We start from the raw sequence: 17,389 nt of genomic DNA, 5'->3' as shown, positions 1-17,389 counted from the left end.
CAACAAAAATAACACTTCAAAGGACAGCCGAAAGAGGCATCTGACAAGTTCCAGACAGCTGTCACCGATAAAGAACATTCCACTGCCTGCCCCAGGCACCGTGTTGTCAACAACCCATTAGATTGTACACAAGGGACCACTTAGCACACAGTCCTATGGGAATAGGCTGTAGGCTGGCTCAAGGCCGGCTGGAGTTTTTTGCATTTTTTCTGGCTAGGGGAGGCCCTGGCTGTAAAATGACTAAACCAGGTTTTTCAGCATGTACAGCGGTAGGATATGATAAGAAGTCGTGGAATTTGGACTAAAAAAATTCTATGTTAATTAGCTCCAATGGACTCGCCAAAAGGGGCTGTTTCCTCTACCGATGGTTTTAATAGACGAAGCAACCTAAGCAAAAAATGAAAATAAATATAATTACTATATCTTGAATTAAACCACGTCAACCCAAGTATATATCGTAACTGAGGACCAGGAGCGCTTCAATGCCCACAACACGATCCTAATGTTGTATACAGTCCTTTTGACGCAAGTAAATTAACCATTTCGAGCCCCGTGAAGGCAGTAATGCAACTCTATGCTGTTTGCCCATTTATTATACTCACGACGGCCAAGAAAAGAGCCTACTAATTATGATGACAGACACGCCTTGTTACGGCACAAATCACCTGTATAAGTGCAGCACACGAGTTAAACTGACGATAATATTGTTGGTCGCACAATCTGTTATCAACTACTAAACAAATGATGCGTATACTGGACGACATAAATTTAGTGACGTACAAGTACATCGAAACACTGGCCGGGACCAATAGTATCATACCATCTTGCACAATAAACGCTTACAAAGTCAGTCGCTATATCGACGATTTGAACAGAATAGAATACGTCCTACACCGACAAACATCACATGTACGTTAAAATTGATTCTTATGCCTCGTTATATTGACTATAGAAATAGGCCCATTGACGCGTCAAATATTGAGAAATATATAAATAAGAGATGTGATGCCCAATCATTAATTTATCCAAAAGACGTGTATTTAGGAACTCATGGTTCGTTTTCTTGTGGCGCCAGCGTTAAATACACGGTTTCGACTGCCATGTTGAAGGTTAGAAACGACGGAATTATTTCGAATAAATCGGCCTTAGAAGCATTTAGCGGATTTCACCTTAATGAAACTGAATTAGAATCTGAGCCCGATATGACCCGTGAATTAAAGGTGAATTAAACTAACTTAAAGAACTTTTAAAAGCCTCGGTTATTCTCTGGAATAATTGTTTTTTCTCCTTGTAAAAATTACTATTCATTAAAACATGAATACATCATCAAATCTTAACCAGATCTGCCAAAAACAATACAATAAGACACTTGCTCGCATATTAACAGAATGGAACTAAGAGAAGAATCTAAACTCGTATGCCGGAATTGTGGCTTAGTATTATTTCACATTTATTCAGACGAAGTACAAAACGTGTGAGGTAAATACAATCAGCGTTTTGTTTATGAAAAGCAAGAGTCAAAGTCAAGCAAAACTTCAAAAGAACTAAATGTTCAATTGACGCATAGCCAAGCGGGAGCTATAGAATACAAATTAAAGCAAGTTTTAGCGGGCAAAATTTCTAGAGGCAAGCCGCTCCGTGCTTTAATTGCCGTGTGTTATCAAGACGTGGCAAAAGAACCCACAAAAGCCGTAAAAGACATTTTTCAAGTCTTGGTTAAACACCGAGACAACGCCGTTAATAAATATAACCTTGCTGGACAAGATTTTTAAAAACCTGTTTATACTAAAATGGAGACACACACTTTTTACATGACCGAAAGCGAGCAGACTTTAAATTAGAAAATTAAATCGACAATTTAAAAGGCGATAAAAAGATTAAAGTCAGATAAGCAGGATTTCACCCCGGGTATTTCAACATTAAAAAAGTCCACTGAAATCGAATGGCACACTCAAGTCGAAGGGAGTCCGGCATATTCAAATGGCAGACCGAGAACTAGGCTGGGCAGACCGACCGAGCATAGAGAAGCAACACAACCAACCGAGCCAACCATCAGCACCAAGCACAGCAAATACGAGGCCCAATAGGCAAGATATTAATGGAAGTATTATAGAAGCACTTGAACTGACAGTACCGTTCTCAGAATAAGAGACAGATACTCTCGTTTTGCTTTATGACAAGATAAGAAATTACATTCGGGATAACGAGGCGGGGAATTTTGAAAAATTTGATGACATAATTGAAAAAATGTTAAATATCCAAAATCAAATGGATATGCTAGGAGATAAAAGTATAAGGTCAACTTTAATACCAGTCGAAGCATCAGATAAAGAGAAAGAAAACACACTAATTTATCTAATACTTTTATCCCAGGGCTAAGTTGATACCTACGAAGAAGCTGGTCGCATCGCTTTAAAATTTACTCAAGAAGGACTTTTAGGCGATGGCAACAAAGAAAGAACAAGAACCATTGGAGCCGCTCAAACCGAACCCAGACCCACTGTTTTAGTCACGGCCTCTGGTTCAAACGCCCTAGAAGTGATGCATCGCTTGTACGAGAGAAGCTCCCAGTGGTTTTTTGGGGGGTGGAAGCAAGGGAAGTGTAATTATTCCACCGGGCTTTATAACGTCGATTTGTTTGATTTTATTTTAAATGCAATTCCCGGCGTGAGTTCTAAAGTTCACGAAAAGTCAAACTTGGTAACCATAATTATAACGGATTTAAATCTCAGATTAAAGCTAGGCAAAGAAGTCGGCAAACTTTTAAATCTGCCGAGAGGTAGACTCGTTCCAAACGTTATCTACAATGGAAAGATAAATACAATCCTTTTGACGGACTTTGGATACACTGCCGTAAAATAAACAATCACTTTAATTTCTTTAACGGGAAGCCCTCGTATTTACTATGCTCCACGTCAGACCCGATTGAAAGCGCCAAGTCACTTGTAAACGATCAGATAACGAGCTTACCTTTTTCGTTGAGAAACGAGCAACAAGAATTGATAAACAACAAAGACAATTTACTCGAGCTAGACTTTTTAAAAATTGTATAATAAAAAAGATGGTAGAAACATTGAGTCAAACAATTATCCGGGTTTGAGTAAGTATCCACAGTTAAAGTCTGCCGAACAAGCAGAGACTAAAGTCTACAGGCTCAAAAAGATCGAAGAAATTAAATCGCAAATTTTTAAAGAACGCAACGCTTAGTTACAAAAAGATCAAACGGCTTACGAAGTTAGTTACAAACAGATCAAACGGCTTTCGCCCGCGCTCGGTTACGTGGAGTACGGAGTAGAAGCGATAGGCTCTCCTTCGGCCGCCGTCGGAATCCCTGCTCTTTTTGGCAGCGTGTCAGCGCCTGTGGGGCTAGTAATGGAAGGCATTGCTATCGGCGAATTTGGTGCTTACGCGATGTTGAAATACGCAAGTCGTCGGCTGTCGCACAAAACCAAAAACACGATCCAATTCGCGTACGTTTGCGACGCCAAGCTTAACACTGTAGACGAATACGTGTCTCGTGCGATTAAGGATGGTGATATCTCTCAAGAAGAATTTGTACCAATTTTATCCGAACTGAAAAAGAATTAACGAAATGAAGGAAAAGATTCGGTCAAACACGACTACAAAATTGAAAGAAAGTAAATCGGCCGGGCGGCCGTTTTTAAAAAAAGACCTTGTGAAAAACTTTGCGAATAAGTTTGCACAAGTCTGTTAAATACGACCAACCGCCTGCTTACCAAGAAATAAAACCCACCGCGCCTCCTTTTTAAAAGCGTATAAATAAATGGGCCACAACTTTAGTCATTTAGCGATTGTTGTCAACAAGGACAATTGGTTTCAAAATTTAACGCTCGAAAATAAATTACTAAAAGTAAATACGGACGAAACGGTCAATCGTAGGGTTACGGAACCGATTTCGTTTTACCACAACCAATTTAATTTCGCGGTCCATTGCGCGACAACGGCATGCGGAGTGGGTTCTGATCTACTAACCGATTCTGATCCATACGTGTCGGCTTTATTCAACTTTCACCTATTTTACACGGCGCGAAAAATATTTCACTACCACGTAATGCCGATTCCTAGCGACCACATCTTCAACGCACTGCACAACAATTACAATCGTAGCAAATGTATAGACATTTGCCGACAGGACATTTCAAGATTCGCTACAATATGCGAAAACGCCGTTAAATTTCGTAGTCGCACCCGGTGTATACTTGGTGCCTTCTGACATGGATTTGTGAATCGGCATGTTTGACGGATACAGCAACCTTTAGATCGCGACACCAGGAATGAAAACAGGTTACGTGCCAAGTTTGAACTCGAGGGTAATGGCGGTTATTGATTCCCCTTCCAATTTTACGGAACTAGACCCAGAACCAATGTCCAACAGAAAAGAAACCGCTACACATTCACAACGAAGAAAAAAGCATCATAAACCGTTGGAGCCATTGCCGTTGATGTGATAGGCTTTATGCCGTACACAGTTTTAACTTAAACGAAAAAATAAAAGGCATGAAAAAAAACCTTCCCAAATTTGGGGAGGGGTTTAATTTTTTTTGCCCAAGTTAAAACTATTATAAACCAATTTACGTTTTTTATACAAAAGTCAAATTTAAATAACCTGCCGCTAAAAACAAAGTCCAGACGTGATCCGCAACCCAACCGACCGCTTTACTCGCCACGTTAAAAAACCAACTCAAACGCTACCGATTATGCCGGGTAATGCGCCCAAGGCAGACAAATCCAGTTTCTTCAATACATTTGCCAAATTTTGCAATTATCTTTTAATCCTATCGGTTACGCCACCTTTGGACGGGGGTTTGGTTTTGGTCCTGGCGTAGGCGAAGGTTCAGGAGCGGATCCAGCAGCTTTGACGCTAGCTATGATACTACTTACAATGGTACTTACGGCTAAACTGAAAGCCGTTAAAATGTTTACGATCGTGACGCCTTACTCTCTAAACAAAGTTCGAACCTTTTCACATAAAGTTAAACTACTGTCAATGACTGCTGTAATCGTTTCCTTAATGCGATTGATTTGGCTTCGTAACTGATCTGTTAATTATTTTGAGCCTGCTTTGTCTTTCCACTTGCAAATCGTTCAACTGTCGTTGAAGGTCTACACGTTCTGCATCAGTCGCCGCTTCCTCTGTTTTTTTTAACCTCTTGAATTTTTTCGTCCAATTGATCCAATTTGCCATGGTTTAAAATCAGCTCTCCTTTGACTGTCTGTAACGATTCATCTAGGGCTAGCAACTCTCTGTAATTTAACCCTTCTGTTTGAGCTTTCCGATTTTCATTGACCTCTTATACGATGTCACTGACTTGGTCAGCTTCTTGGGGAAGCTCTTCCATCTCGATATTTTCGGATTGAATCGAGTTTAAGGTCGATTGCGCTTGGCTGACCTTTTCCCATAATTGCGAAATCCCAAGACGTTTCTAACAAAATCTCTAGCTTCATTTTCAGTATAACCAGCAGCTTGGGCATTTTTTGCGATTGTGTCAAGACCTACAACTAAATCGGTTTTCTTCTTACGGTTAATAAGACATTGCCATATTTACCATTGGCTTTAGAAATTAGACCTTGCCCTTGCCCTTAGTTCTATAACTACCTGGACAAACTGTCACATTGCTGCTCTTTATTTATAATAAAATAAAAACTTAGCTTAAGTTTGCTGTTAACTAGTTCATTAGGTAGTTGCAAGATTGCTGTAAGTTTGTTATTAATTACCTCGTCGGTTGTTATAAGTTTGTTATTAACTTATTCATTAGTTAGTTCAAATTTGTTTTCAACTAGCTTGTTAGAGTTCCTTTTACAATTACAAGTAACAGCAAATTACACAGTTTTACTTGATATGACCCATGGAGTTATTTAGCCGTTCAATGGTGCCCAGGTCAGATTGATGGTTTTCAAATTCCAACTTAACTTTGCAATCCTCATAGCAGTACGGATAGTCTTCTATCAACCCGAGGCAAAAATCAGTATCAATGAAGTGATCGAGATCAAATCAGTTGTGTTTCTTGTCTGATTACAACAGATGTTAACGCCACCACTTGATCTTACTCTAAAATCAGAAAGATCTTTTTGCTTCTTAAATCTCTTGCAAGTTTTGTTTTCTATCTTTATTTATTATATATGTAATTATTTTTTCTTTTTTATTGGATACAACAATCGACTGGGGGCTCTGTATTTAAAATCAAATTGCTAAATTTGATGTCGCGTAAATGTCTTTTCAATTGATCACGCTCTTCGTCGGGTACAACATCGTTTTCATCCAAACACTGGCCAAATGAATTCTTATCCTTGCAATAAAACAGCACGTTCCAGGCAATATTTTCTCTAAAATCTTTCAAGACTGAGTTATACTTTTGTGTTAATAACCAACACGTATGATTAAAGTGCCTGCCACTGAAATCCATTTTGCTCAAGGCACATGTATTGCTACCTTTTGACCTCTTTCTGTACTTGATAAAATGACAGAGGCACAATGGTCCACGACAAACAAAGTATTTACACCGTCAAAAACCTTTTGGTACAAGTCAGTCGCCTCGTTCAATTCTAACTTTTCTCTGTCCGAGTCACATAAATACACGTTGTCGTCGGTGTATATCCACAGCTGGTCTAAATAAGTCTTGTTCTTAAATAACGTGGGGCAAATGATTACAATAGCTTCAAACGCGAACCGATATTCGGTCTCCAAAAGATCCAAAATCCACTGGGTTTTCCCACTTCACGTTTTACCTACGATTAACGCACAGTGTGGCTTCTTGTACATCTGGTTCATACTTTTTTAATAAACCAAGCTTTTAAAATTCCCGTCCTCTACCGTTAATTGCACGTCCATCACCAAATATACATACATTGTCAATGGACCTGCAGTTTCTGCTTCCCATTCCATCTGTATCGATATGTCACCTCTAACTCCCAAGGGCCGACCCGAACCGTTTGCTGCATTGCCGTCCGAACTCCTAAAGTCTAACCAAAGTCCGTATTTGTCTTTTAGATACTCAGCTATGCCAACAACTCTTGTAAAAGTCGAAAAAGTAAATCAAATCATACTCGAAGAAATGAGGTATGAATTCCCAGTTTCTAAAATTACCCTGAAAGCGCCGAACGCTTTTAATGTCTACTTCTGCAAGTTCTTCCTCCGAGTTTAGGCTTTAATTGCTTTAATGAGATTTTTCTTTTGGATTCTGCGAGTATAATCAAGGGGTATGTGTTTGTCTTGGACTGTCTGTAACAGTTGACGATATGATTGACGCGGGAGATATCTGAACTGTTGTTGGCTAGCTCGAATTGATTGGACTAGTTCTGGCTTGGTGTGTAATTTGCGCTTTGGTGGTAGTAATGGAATGTTATACTGCTTGACAAAGTCAGATAAAAATGATTTCTTAAATCGGTTAAAGGTCGATAAAAATGGTTTTGATTTGGGGCTGTTCATGTCTCTATTTATGTATAGGTTTTTGAAAAAAAATTTCATTTTTTATTAAAGCTCCGTGGGTTTGGTTTGACATGGTGTTTATTAAATAGTCATCACTTAAGATGGTTGTAAAATTAATTTCATTTTACTGAAACAGAGTTACGGTTAAAACACTGAAAATTGGGGAAGTCACGAGCTCAGTCACTAGTTGTTTGTGGAAAGTCCCCCGCGGGTGAAAGCGGCACAGGAGGGTTGAGTTGATGAAGCGTGGAAACGGGGTGGTTGGTCTTGAACTCGTGCAAACAGGGTGGTTGGTCCCTAACTCTCTTTTACCTACTACTCCAGAAGTCCGCTCCGGCTTCCACGTTTGGAGCGGGACGAACGTTGGGCCCAAAGTTTTGGAGGTACAGTAGGCCTAGGCCTAGGTTCCATGATATAGGCCTACGGCCACCAGTAATTCTTCCCTTCACTTCAGTAATCAGAAAGCAAAAACATGTGACCTGATAAAAATGGTATTTTATACAGTTGCTAGTAGTTACATTTGGAACTCAGATTTTATGATGTTGTTTCTTTCTCTTCAAAATAATGAAATTTTAGGGGTCAGCAGTGATATTAGGACATACGTGTAAGTTTCAGTAGGGACAGTTTCTGAGTTCTGATGGATGCCACTACTTATAATTACATGATTTTTACGTGATTGGTTGATCAACCTTTGATTATCAAAGTTATTGGCATTTCCAATCCAACTAAAAAACTCAGTTGACATTAGGCATTCGGTCATCATTTCTCACATGCTTTCTAAAATTATCACTCAAGTTGGTTTTTATTCTATGAAATACATGTACATGTACGGCTCCCCATGGAAACCAGGTAAATCCAACAGAATGTGTGCTTGCCATTTTGAGGATGGGAAGAAGTGTAACGAACCCAACCTTTATGTGTAAACTTTCTGAACAGGAAACAACCACAGACTTTCAAGTAAAGGATGGTGCAACTTCCTGTCGGGCACTGGAAGGTTGGTGTGGGAGTCTTTGTTCTGGGGCCACTCCATCTCCAGCATTTAAAGCAAGATATGGGACGGAGAGAACCCCCCCGCCTTTGTGTTGGTCATTGTTTGAATGGAATCTCAGGAATTTTTTACAGACTTCTAGGGGGGGGTGTTAGGTAACAGTAGTCTAGAGAGTGTATAGGGATTAGACAGGTAAGGGGGTACCCCTCCGTCCCATATCTTGCCTGGTATAATCTCCAGACTTCGAGGAGTGCTGAACATTGACCCTACACCAAGCTCAACCAGTGTCTGATTGCTTTCATTCTTTACAGAATACTGGAGGTAAATTAGATTATCCCTGGGTAACTTTCAGCGGGTTTACCCAGGGTGTAATAATTACAATGTTGAAAGCACCCTGACGTAATAGAAAAGGCACACTGGACCGGGGACGAAGGTTTTTTTTCTCTTTATACACCTAAATTTATTACAGACTGCAGATCTATAAAGTAAAACACTTTTGAATTTGATACATTTGAGAAAACCTCTCCAAACATTTATATCATTTCTTCGCCAACTAATTGTTATTCAACAAATTTCCATATTTGACAACATACTGAAATAATAACGGAAGCCTGGGAGAGTAAAACCAGAAAAGTGTTTTGCTTTAAAAACTATAGGCCTATCCAACTTAGACGAGTATGGACATGATCGGCATAAAAGAATAAACAAGCTAACAATCTCACACGTCGGCCAAATTTAGGATATTATGCATCAGCAAAATCACTTTGACTTTAGTTGATCCTCCACACTTGGAAAATTGCTCATGAAATCAAAATCAAACAATTGTTTGTTTCAAACAATGAGCAACAATATCCATTATAAAATATAAATAACAACAGATTAACCGACTCAACAAAACTTTATTTGTACTGCTCCTGACAAGACCTCAACATGGACGCACTTGTAGGCAGGGTTCCGAACAAATACGGCATCATGGCTTCCACAAAGTATTTGTCTTTGCCGAATGAATAGCCTACGCCTCACTCCACACGTGTTTGTTTCTTGGAATTCTATGCGTAAAAATCAACAAATAAAACAAATTATGTCAATGAAAAAACTGATGGCATACATCTGAACTGAATAATTTCCAACAGAAAGATTCTACTAAAAATTTGACTGTTGTTGAGGCCTATTGCAATCGGTATGATTTTTGTTTAAAAATGATACTTACGACTGAAAGGCAAGTCCTATTGCGCGGTTATCGACTGTCCGGACTGAGGGCATCCAACGGCTGTGCAAGTCCGAACAATTTTTCATCAATTCTCCCTTAAAAAAGAAACTGGAGCAGCACATTCTTCAGACAGATTAATTTCCCCGTGCGCAGCACACTTGTCGTGAGCGTGACGATCTGCTGTAGCGATCGTAATTTCAACTTTCAAACCCTCCACGATGAAACGCGTGCGTGCACAAGATGGAGGGTGCTGTGTCCTATCCAGTCTTTATAATGGAGATCAGTGGTAGCTAACCTGTTCGGGCACTGGGCAACGAGTGAACGCGCACTCTCCCTTTTAGCGTCAATGGATTAATTCAAACTACAGAATGCGCTAGATTTGTTTAGGTTTTTGTTTGACTTTTGGCATTGAGCGGTAGCAAACATTTTGTTTGCGTTGCTTATGTTTTTTGATATTATTCCCTCGATTTCCTGGGGTACCAGTCAACAACTTAAGTCTTATAATGAATTATTCATGTAGTTTATGTGGTGTTTGCTAATTGTTAAGTGCTGTAGTCACATGAGGGCGCTATTCATGTTGTCCATAAATCGCTCGGTACGTTGCCGTGTAGTAATCTTGGTGTTTTGGACATGCTATGCGGACACGAGAGATAGTGCCAGGTTTAACAATGCATTCATTTATAAAATGTTAATGGCTTGGTTATGTGAGTTACAGATAAATGCAAATGGTTAGATATTTAATAGTCCAGATCGATTAATAGAGGGATTAAGTTGCAATCAGTTAAGCTCCGGTGCCCATGAATATACGTGTAAATTGGTCGTTCGCGCCACAACCTTGGATCACGGACGTATATGAAAAACCTGGACTTGCAACGCCTTTGTATGAAAAAGAAGCAAACCAGCGGCCATTTTACCGAGCCGAATACAAATGCGTGGGTTGGCTTCCTTCTATTGACGTCAGGAAGAACAAAGGCGGGCATTACCAGGAAAGCTTTGTATTCGGCTCGGTAAAATGGCCGCGAGTGGATTCAATGACTCTATAAGCTGATTAAGGGCATTGCGAGTCCAGATTTTATTATACACGTCCGTGCCTTGGATCTCTTCCAAAACTTCTAGAAACTTTGTAGTCATCAGGTTCAGGGCCTGGAATGGTCCTTTGGATTTGCTAAATTGTACCAGCAGGGTTGGGGGCCCTAGGCTAGGGGCAGATTGGCTACATCGACTGGTGAGATACATGTATATAGCGAGTTATATAATAGCTAATATAAGGTCATAAAAGTGCCTGTATGTAGCAGGGTGCAAGTTGAATGTCAAATTTGCAATGTGGTGTGCACGTACGTGTACCTCCACCTTTGTTATTGTACATGTACATGTACAATATATTATGCATGACCTTGGAAATCCGCAGCATGTACATGTTACATCTTAAGTTACATGTAGCACCAGCAATACTCTTCATTGATCATGGAAATTGGTATTTAATTTACATTTAATTTAATTTATAGAACCAAAGATTCATGTTTGTTTAAATTAATAATTTTGTACTGGCAGGTCTTTTCATGAGCCAAGGAGATCTCCAATAAACCAAAATTTGAGAGTGACACAGGAACCCCAAAATTTGGCCTCACCGCCTCACTTTCTCCCGTCCCCGGGAATTACACTACATTTATGACGTCACTCAACCTAGAATAGAGCCTGTAAATTGACCCCTTATTACGCGCTTCATGAACCCTTAGATAGGAAAAATAACAAGCAAAAATAATACACAAATTAAGATTTATATTGCACACGTTCCCACCCTGCTGGGTGCTCAAGGTACATCATTATCATTATTCCTGCGCATTGGGCTCACAACAACTAAGTATTCCTGAAACCGTTTCAGCTCTATGAGGAGTATACAAAAGCTGATGCTGCCTTTTAAGTGCTTACGGCTAAACCAGCTGATCTGCCCTCACAGGTACCCATTTTACTCCTGGGTGGAGAGGCGCACGTGGGGTTAAAGTGACTTGCCCAAGATCGCAACATACTGCAACCAGCTGGATTCGAACCCCAATCCTATGATCAGAAGCTAAAAACCTTAACCAATAGGTCACATGCCCCCTAAAATGTTAGAATTCGAAATATTTGTCGCCGAATTATGTCTCAAAAAATCAACACAGATAAGGCCTTTGACAGTATCTGCTAGCATATCAATTTGTCGAAACTGAAATATCACCTGACTCAACGAAAAAAATCTTTATATCCTGCAAAAAAAATTGACCCATCACATCCGAACAATTATAATAGGCCCACACGAAGTGCAATACGGCGGTCTCGTACGCAGATGAACATTTACGGAATGAAATTTTATGGTAGTCTGTCGGTTTGCAAAAAACATGTTCACCGTGAGTTGGTTGATCCTTCAGTTTGAAAACGTCGTTCGTGGACGCGAAGCATGTTCAAGGTCATTTGCATAACTTCCACAGTCATCACTCACGTGATATGAATAATGCACATTCCACCTTAGTAGCGTAGTCTGTTATTGTCTCAGACTAAATGATATATCCAAGACTTTCCTGTGATAGCGATTCGTCTGGTGATTACGCCCTGTAATATTAACAGTTTGATGATTCGTGTCGCTGAATATACTACTGGAAGGTTTTGGAACCAAGAAAAAATTTGACCCATTATGTTCTTCGTATACTATAAATGACTATAAGTTAATGTTTTTTGAAAGTCACCCTACCTCGGCCATTTTCCTTTGAATATCCTTAAGAGTGTCGATGTAGATGGTCATGTTGTCAAACCACCATATACCCTCTTGCCAGGAGGGTTCACGGGAAGCATTGTTGTACGAGATTTCTTCTCGCATGGCGCTGATTATTTCCTCGTAATCATACTCGAACTCTTGCACCTTACCCTGAAGAATTTCTCTCACAAGATCTGAGTACTTCTGAGACGCCCAAATGTTGCTTTTTCCAACCTGTGTATAAATAAGAAACAAGGTAAAGTTACTATACAAAGTAGCAAAGCATTTGTACATGTTATACTTGTGTATATCAGGTCATTATTATAGGTCATAATAACGGGCAACGTGAGAATAATTGAATACAATCTTTAAGGTTTTAAAAGTGATCTGTCATTATGCTGAATAGTAACATTTAAAGTGTAGCTGCAATGAATTTCTCTTGAGCACGTTTTTTCAGCATCTTTGTACTTTTCGTCAATGCATGAAAACTATTACACACTCCTATATTATTGAGTGCATTAAAAATGCGCACTTTTAGATAATCAAACTTATCCATGTTTTCCGGACAACTGAGGGCGCTGTTGCTATGAAGTCATCTACGGAAGACATGGTTCAGTGCATAGGTATTTCTGTTCAAATTGTGAACCCAGAATTTATTAACTGAAAACATTTCTGAAAGAGGGATTGATGGTTTCTTATTGCTGAACGCATAAACAACAATGAATCAGTAAAGAAGAGAGAACTTAGTGAGTGTACAAACCAATGTAACATTGAGGCTGCTTCCTAAGATGACATCGTAGTTTTGCTCATGAATAGGCCTATGCAAATATTCATTAGCATAAAACCAAAAAGGCATTAAAATTCCGTCTGAAATAGTGAAACCAGATAAGAATTGCTGAGGCACAAGGGTGCATTTTACAGGTTTGTAATCAAAAACATTCATTGCAGCTACCCTTTAAGGAAAGTTCATGAGCTTTTTATTCCCTACTTGCAACCACGAAGTCATACATGCATATGATTGACCGCCTTAAAACCTCGTTTTGCTAGATTGGTGACAATTTTCATGTCTTTTTCTCTGGTAACCGTTGAAAAGCCTCAGCGAGACCTTACAGTGTTCATCTTATACCTGCATTTTCTCCATATACCAACGGTAATCGGCTGGTTTATCGAAGCCACCTTGAGTGTAGAAGACCGCCCCCAGGGTTCGTTCGATACCGGTCTGTTCCATACCGACAATAAGCAGTTGGTAAGCTACCAGTGTTTCCCACAAGCCCTGACCTCCAGACTTCCCAACACTCTCATACAACCAGTCGATAAAAAGTTGAATAGCGTCAGTGTAGAAATTAATTACCTAGAGAGAAAGGAGATTTCGTATGGAACTTCAATACCGACGAAGGTTGCATATTTGAACAATAACAAAAAACAAGCCAGAGAAAGTAAAAACTTGAGCCAATCTGAGGGCAGGTATTGGACTATTACGTAATGTTGGGAAAAATACGTTGCCTCTTCGGTGGAAATTCATTCCCCTTAGGGGTCGGGAAAATACCGCGCTGGAGACTCGTACACGTACACGTGTTCCTCTGAGTTTTTGGAACCAACAGCGTGGTCTATGTGCATTAGCAATAAATAAGTGATTATTGTCAAACCATACCTCATAGATAGTGGTGTTATGGATGATGTCGAAAGTCAGACGATACTCATACAAGAAGGACATGAACGCCTCCTTATTTTGAAATTGCTGGTAAGCTACGGTTCCTGCAACAGGCCAGTCATCTAAGTTCTCCAGTATTTCGTCGGTTTGGGGATAGGTGTTAATCAAAAATATCTTGCGCTGTGGACCAGTTAAGCTTTGCTGCATCAAAGAGCTGATATACAGTGCTGTCATGTCTCTTTCTAATTGTAGACTATGGACTAGGGTGCCAACCTGAGTATGAAATGAAACAAATTGACATGGGATAGGTCCTCACGACATTTTTAAGTGAGGTTTTCGACACCAACGTTTTACCTTCGCAATCTGCACATTCAACCTTCGCAATAGTATCATGCAGCGTTGCTTTAATTATAGCAATATTGGTGTTGTTCCTTGCCAATGGAACATCTAACAATACAACACTGCTAAAATACATAATTTAAAGGTGGTGTATGTGATTAGCATGTACGTGCAAATTTTTAAAAGTGACGGATCTGGGGGTTAGTTATTTACTATCTGTATTTTCCCATGAACTTGTTATTTTTTTTATTTCACTGTTTTGAGAGAAATCAAGAAAAGCGCTATTCAGTTCGGACACTCAAAGCGCAGCTCGTGTAATTTGACTTGCAAATATACATGGGCCACAGGACGTTCCAGAGTACCTAGACAGGTGAAGCCGACCTGCAGATTAATTATAGACCTAAAAAAATCGATTTTTTCCACAGCTTTGAGTATTGCCAGTGGCTGGTAAATCCCTTCAACAATGCAAAGCTAACTTACTTGTCGAATAAACAACACTTCGTCGTGCAGTGAAGTGACTGCTGCTACCAAAGTAACGGCACAACACATTTACAATGTACACATGCAGGATTAAACCGTCATGGTTTGTCATACGGTATATCGGTCAAAAACCGTCAACGCACGATCAGCACTGGCGTATTGACTAGTACTTAAGTGTCTGGGGGCACCCGGGGGTTCAAACATTTTTTAAGAGGGCACCACAAGAAAATAAATTGCAGCTCGAAAAGGAAAGGCCATGTTGCTCTGTGTGCTTCGTTTGGACCATGCTATTATCATAACAGGTGGTAGTAACATGGTGATATATTTGTATGAGGTAAACTCTTTCTTCAAACGAAACCTTCGTTTAAAACAAATCCAAATTCTCTTTTAGCCTCTTACTTTAATACGGTTGCATAGACCTATCTATTTTATCACTTGATAATGCGTTTGGGCGTACCGAAAGCGCGTTGGTAGCTCTAATAATTTTTACTCATTAAAATAGACTTCTTCGGATGCATCGCACACGTTTTTTATGCGTCTGTTACGGTTGCGTTATTTGAATGAATTGATTTTCTAAAGATCATCCGTCGGGACGATCTTTGGAAAAATGTTTTAAATTTCTCTTTTCTCCTAGCGGGAATATTGTCTGACATCATTATTTACTTACTTTACAGTAAGAAATCCAAAGATCATTCGACCGTCTCATTTTTAAGATTTTGCAAATCGTGTACGCTGCCTTAAAATTGAGAAGATGAAGGATGGATCAATGATGTTGATTCATCAATGAACGTGATTCATCGTCGATATTACAACGATGAAATTTCAATATTGACAGCAATTGATTTAATTGAAAAAGAACAACATCAGTATTGCAAAATCAAACAACCTTCATGCCACTGAGGTTAAATGTGCAGATTTAATTAATTAATTAACATTTATAGTGAAAGTTTCACTTGAAAATGTCGTCCCGGGGCACCGTAGTTGTATAAGTGTTCGATTATTTACTCTTTATTTCAAATTAATTCCTCCATTCAATGACGGTTTGGATTCAAACTATTTCAGAAGAGGACTAAAAATACCATTTTGTAAACGGAATTTCAGGATAAGTTTGAAAATTTCAAGGAAAATGAAAACGTTTATATTTTGTGAAATACAAAACTCTTTTAACACGTTGACTACCAATCATAATTTTAAAGGGGCAGCCAGCAGCTTATTTTTTGGTGTTCTGTTTATTAACATTACAGAAGCCTTCATTTGCCACGAGTATACTCGTAGTGACAGAAGTACTACTGGGTACGAGTATACTCCTATGGTGTTAACAATGTTTGGAAATTTCAGACGAAATGGGGAATTTTGCTCAATATTTGGAAGACTTTAGCCCTATTGCAGCCCCTTTCCTTTATTCTGCACCAAGTGCAATAACTGATGTTCAGTTCAAATACTTTCAAATCGAATTAGAATTATTGTAATACTTCTGGGGTTACGCTGCCCTTGTTTGGAATTTTTGAACATAGATAAAAAAGACAAAAGTATAAAACCAAAGACATCTAAAATTCAATGGCATGTTTACCTGTCTACTGAAACGTACGTTACGTCTTATTTCGATAGCATCGATGCTTTTGGTCAGGGTTGCAATCAAATCTGAGATTGCCAATGCAGTCAGAACAATGATAGGCATGAGGGTCAAGGTCAGCATCTTAATCATCTGCTTCCTCTTGCCGACTGGTGTTAATGGTGTTGCCGAACAAAGTGTGCTCTTGGTCTCTTGGATAGCTTCTCGTATTGACTCATCAACCTGACTCATAGAACCCAAACTTGATGCCAGGTTGTTAGTGCGACCATCCACCAAACTATCATCAGAAAGACCCCTTTCTAAAGCCATGTTGACATCATAAGGTTGTGATTTATTCAACTCATAACAACACCTGCAATAGGATTGAAAATAAAAACAGATTACAATGGACCAACAAGTGATAATTTATAGGTCTACTGTTCAGCTTTCCCACAATAGCGCATCTGAATTCTTTGTTTTTCATCGTAAAAATCAGAACATGTTTATTCCTTTCTTTGAAACTTCAGCTTCTTGGCTTTCGGTTAGAATTAACATCACATTTTTTGTAATACGTATGTCCACGGTAGAAGATATGTTATGGAGTCACAGCTAAGCTAAGTTCATGCAACTTGTAAGCTACAGATGAAAATCCCAGCCTTGCTGTACAGCGGAAGTGAGGGCGCAGTCTGGACCCGGCGCCCAGAGCTGTTTCTAGAGAGTGTTGCGACGTAAGTGTCTCGTGCTGGAATCAAAATTGTCCATTTATCCGTCAGTGCATACTGAAGACAATAGCACACAATAGCTGCATCCAGTGCTGCACACATAATGAACAGCCATTTCGGTTCCAAAGTTTGAAGCTGCCGCTACTCTGCACATGCAGCTCTGGTGCCGCCTGTCTACGCATTTCTACCAACACGCTGGGGGAAACGCGACTTGCATGAAAATATGGGCGGCCAAAAGGATGAAAAATTACACCCACGAAAATAACGCAACA

General features: G+C 39.5%; 1 protein-coding gene across 1 annotated transcript in view; it reads right to left on the bottom strand.

The window, feature by feature from the left end:
- Positions 1-16,725, bottom strand: part of LOC110985116 (uncharacterized) — a 42,361-nt gene extending 25,636 nt beyond the window's left edge. The window contains exons 1-4 of the mRNA XM_022245893.2: positions 16,414-16,725; positions 14,025-14,297; positions 13,500-13,724; positions 12,371-12,607 (exon numbers count right to left, since the gene is read on the bottom strand). Of these exons, the coding sequence (XP_022101585.2) occupies positions 12,371-12,607; positions 13,500-13,724; positions 14,025-14,297; positions 16,414-16,725 (1,047 nt within the window). The remainder of the gene's footprint in view (positions 1-12,370; positions 12,608-13,499; positions 13,725-14,024; positions 14,298-16,413) is intronic.
- Between the last annotated feature and the right edge of the window lie 664 nt (positions 16,726-17,389).

The sequence above is a fragment of the Acanthaster planci genome, linkage group LG16, assembly GCF_054643075.1.
Source record: "Acanthaster planci isolate LZ-2023a linkage group LG16, COTS_SCS, whole genome shotgun sequence".
NCBI lineage: Eukaryota > Metazoa > Echinodermata > Asteroidea > Valvatida > Acanthasteridae > Acanthaster > Acanthaster planci.
The sequence above is the reverse complement of the archived record's forward strand: the minus strand, read 5'-3'. Positions and strand labels throughout refer to the sequence as shown.